The sequence below is a fragment of the Engraulis encrasicolus genome, chromosome 15, assembly GCF_034702125.1.
Source record: "Engraulis encrasicolus isolate BLACKSEA-1 chromosome 15, IST_EnEncr_1.0, whole genome shotgun sequence".
Classification (NCBI taxonomy): domain Eukaryota; kingdom Metazoa; phylum Chordata; class Actinopteri; order Clupeiformes; family Engraulidae; genus Engraulis; species Engraulis encrasicolus.
The window spans coordinates 20008945-20011444 of record NC_085871.1 but is presented as its reverse complement, the minus strand read 5'-3'; the positions used below and the strand labels follow the sequence as shown (position 1 = coordinate 20011444).

The window sequence follows — 2500 nt, the reverse complement described above, 5'->3', positions numbered from 1 at the left end:
GGACCACACCTTGCATTCTAGTTTTCCTATTTAAGTGTGGGGACATTTAGTTAACTCATTCAGTGTTTTACTAAACACTTATTGGCCAACACACATGCAAACATCCTCTATAATGTAGATTCTTCCTCTAGCCCCTTTTGTTCTGCCATGGTTGGCCTATACAAGACATTATCTGTTTACCGTCATTGGTGTCTTTGCGAGAGTTCTTGATGTAGGCAGAAAACTTGGCGAACACATCGATGCCGGCTGAGTTGGACTCGGGATGTTTGACAGACAGTTTTGGATACCTAAACACACACACACACACACACACACACACACACACACACACACACACACACACACACACACACACACACACACACACACACACACACACACACACACACACACACACACACACACACACACATTTGTGTATATTATATTATATTATTTTATATTATATTATATTATATTAGAAATACAATAAAATCAGATACACGTTTGATCAATTTCACTAAAAAACAACCATATTTTAACACTAGAACTACCACGGAGGGGTCAATTGACCTTTTTACCTAAAAGCCCCACAAGAGGGTCATTTGACCCTTTGGACCCCCTGCGGACACTCCTTTTGTTGTGGAAATGTGGCTGTTAGCAGCTCACAAGCTGTCACTTGAGACACAGTGTGTGTGTGTGTGTGTGTGTGTGTGTGTGTGTGTGTGTGTGTGTGTGTGTGTGTGTGTGTGTGTGTGTGTGTGTGTGTGTGTGTGTGTGTGTGTGTGTGTGTGTGTGTGTGTGTGTGTGTGTGTGTGTGTGTGTGGATCATTTCCAATGCCTGTTGAGTGCTGTATCTCTGCATCTTCATTCCTTGGAGAGGAGCTTCTTTCACCACAAAATTCTTGAGGGAAATGAAGCAGTAGTCCACATGCACTGGCATTTATCCATCTAACAATTGCCAGGTTGCATTCACATGAGTCGTTATGGTCACATGGCATGGGAGATTCACACGTTACAGTTTTTCTCGATTGGTTTGGCTAATTTCTCGAAACTGAGATGACATTCTCAAAACAACACGGACAAATCCCCAAACCAACTTGCAATTTCCCTAAACAGAATGGCATTTTTCATTGCTTTCATCAGATATCAAATGCTTTGTACATGTCTCAAATGTTTAGTACATCTCTGCAGATGGATATGTACAAATACCCTTCAGTTGACACATTCAGCATACATTCAGCACATTTTCCAAATAAATTGACCTTGCTTATCTAAACGAATTAGACAATTCTCAGTCTAATGGTTGCCCTCTCCAAAACACGTCAGCATTATTTCATTGTGTAAGTCATCATATGCAAAGTGGTCTACGCAATTCCCAAAACAGTCAAGGACATCATATTTTAAGAATTTCATTAGGCTACATAATAAATTCATGACAGTGTTCAACAGGTCAGATGGTATTGTAACTTTACTAGTTAGTAGAAAATAATTTTACAACCGTGTATACTACAGTTTCCATGTTATTTGGCTAATTTCATGACATTTTTTCAAACGACATTCTGTTTTGAACAATTGCTAGTTGCTTTGGCATTTGTCCATGTTATTTTGAGAATGTTATCTCTGTTTTGAGAAATGAGCCAAACCCATGAGAAACCTGTGATATATGGGCATTACTTTCTGTATATGAATTTACAGTAAAGAAAGTTACTGATAAATGTCCTTGGTAAATTATCTGTGTTGTCAAACTTCAATAGTTTCACTCACTTTTTCATTTTTATACATAGTCGAAATCTGTTAGCTGAACGTAGATAAAACACCTAACCATTTTGACTGGCAGTGCTTACACAATGGCAAAGGGACAATGTATTATGAGGGTACTGATGATATATGTGGGGAAGAAATTTAGTTTTGACACATGGGTAAACTGTTTTTGTGGTGATATGAGCGAGTGATGAGGATCCATGTAGTTATGCTGAACCATCCAGTTTATTTTGACAGAGGGACTAAATGAATGCAAATGAGCCAAAGCAAATTGAGAAGGATCTATGCCATTTTGATGGTACTGACTATTTATATGTCAGACGGTTTAGTGCTGATGCAAGAATGAGGTGTTTTGGGAGGTATATGACATTTTGCTAGTTATCTGAACTGTTGTGCAGAAGTGTAAGAAAGTTTGGCCAAATGACCCAATGGTTATAGGAATGTCATCTCAGTTTCAAGAAATGAGCCAAACCAATCGAAAAAAAACCTATAATTCAACCATTATCTGGTTGCAGTCATATGATTCGTCATGATCACATGGGACATTCACACGTTCGTTCATTGATGACTTATATGAAGAAAATGTGCTGACATGTTTTCAGGACAACCATTACACTGAGAATCAACCAATTGGGATAGATCAGCAAGGTACATTCAGTTGAAAATTCTACTAAATGTAAGCTGATTGTGTTAACTGTAGGATACTTGTACATAGCCATTTGCAAGGATGTACTAAATGATTGAGACATGTACAAAA

General features: G+C 38.2%; 1 protein-coding gene across 1 annotated transcript in view; it reads right to left on the bottom strand.

Moving 5' to 3' along the window:
* The window catches only part of LOC134464488 (chloride intracellular channel protein 4), a 14053-nt gene that overhangs the window by 4872 nt on the left and 6681 nt on the right, over window positions 1-2500 (bottom strand). Inside the window, exon 4 of the mRNA XM_063217928.1 lies at window positions 181-287. Within this exon, the coding sequence (XP_063073998.1) occupies window positions 181-287 (107 nt within the window). The remainder of the gene's footprint in view (window positions 1-180; window positions 288-2500) is intronic.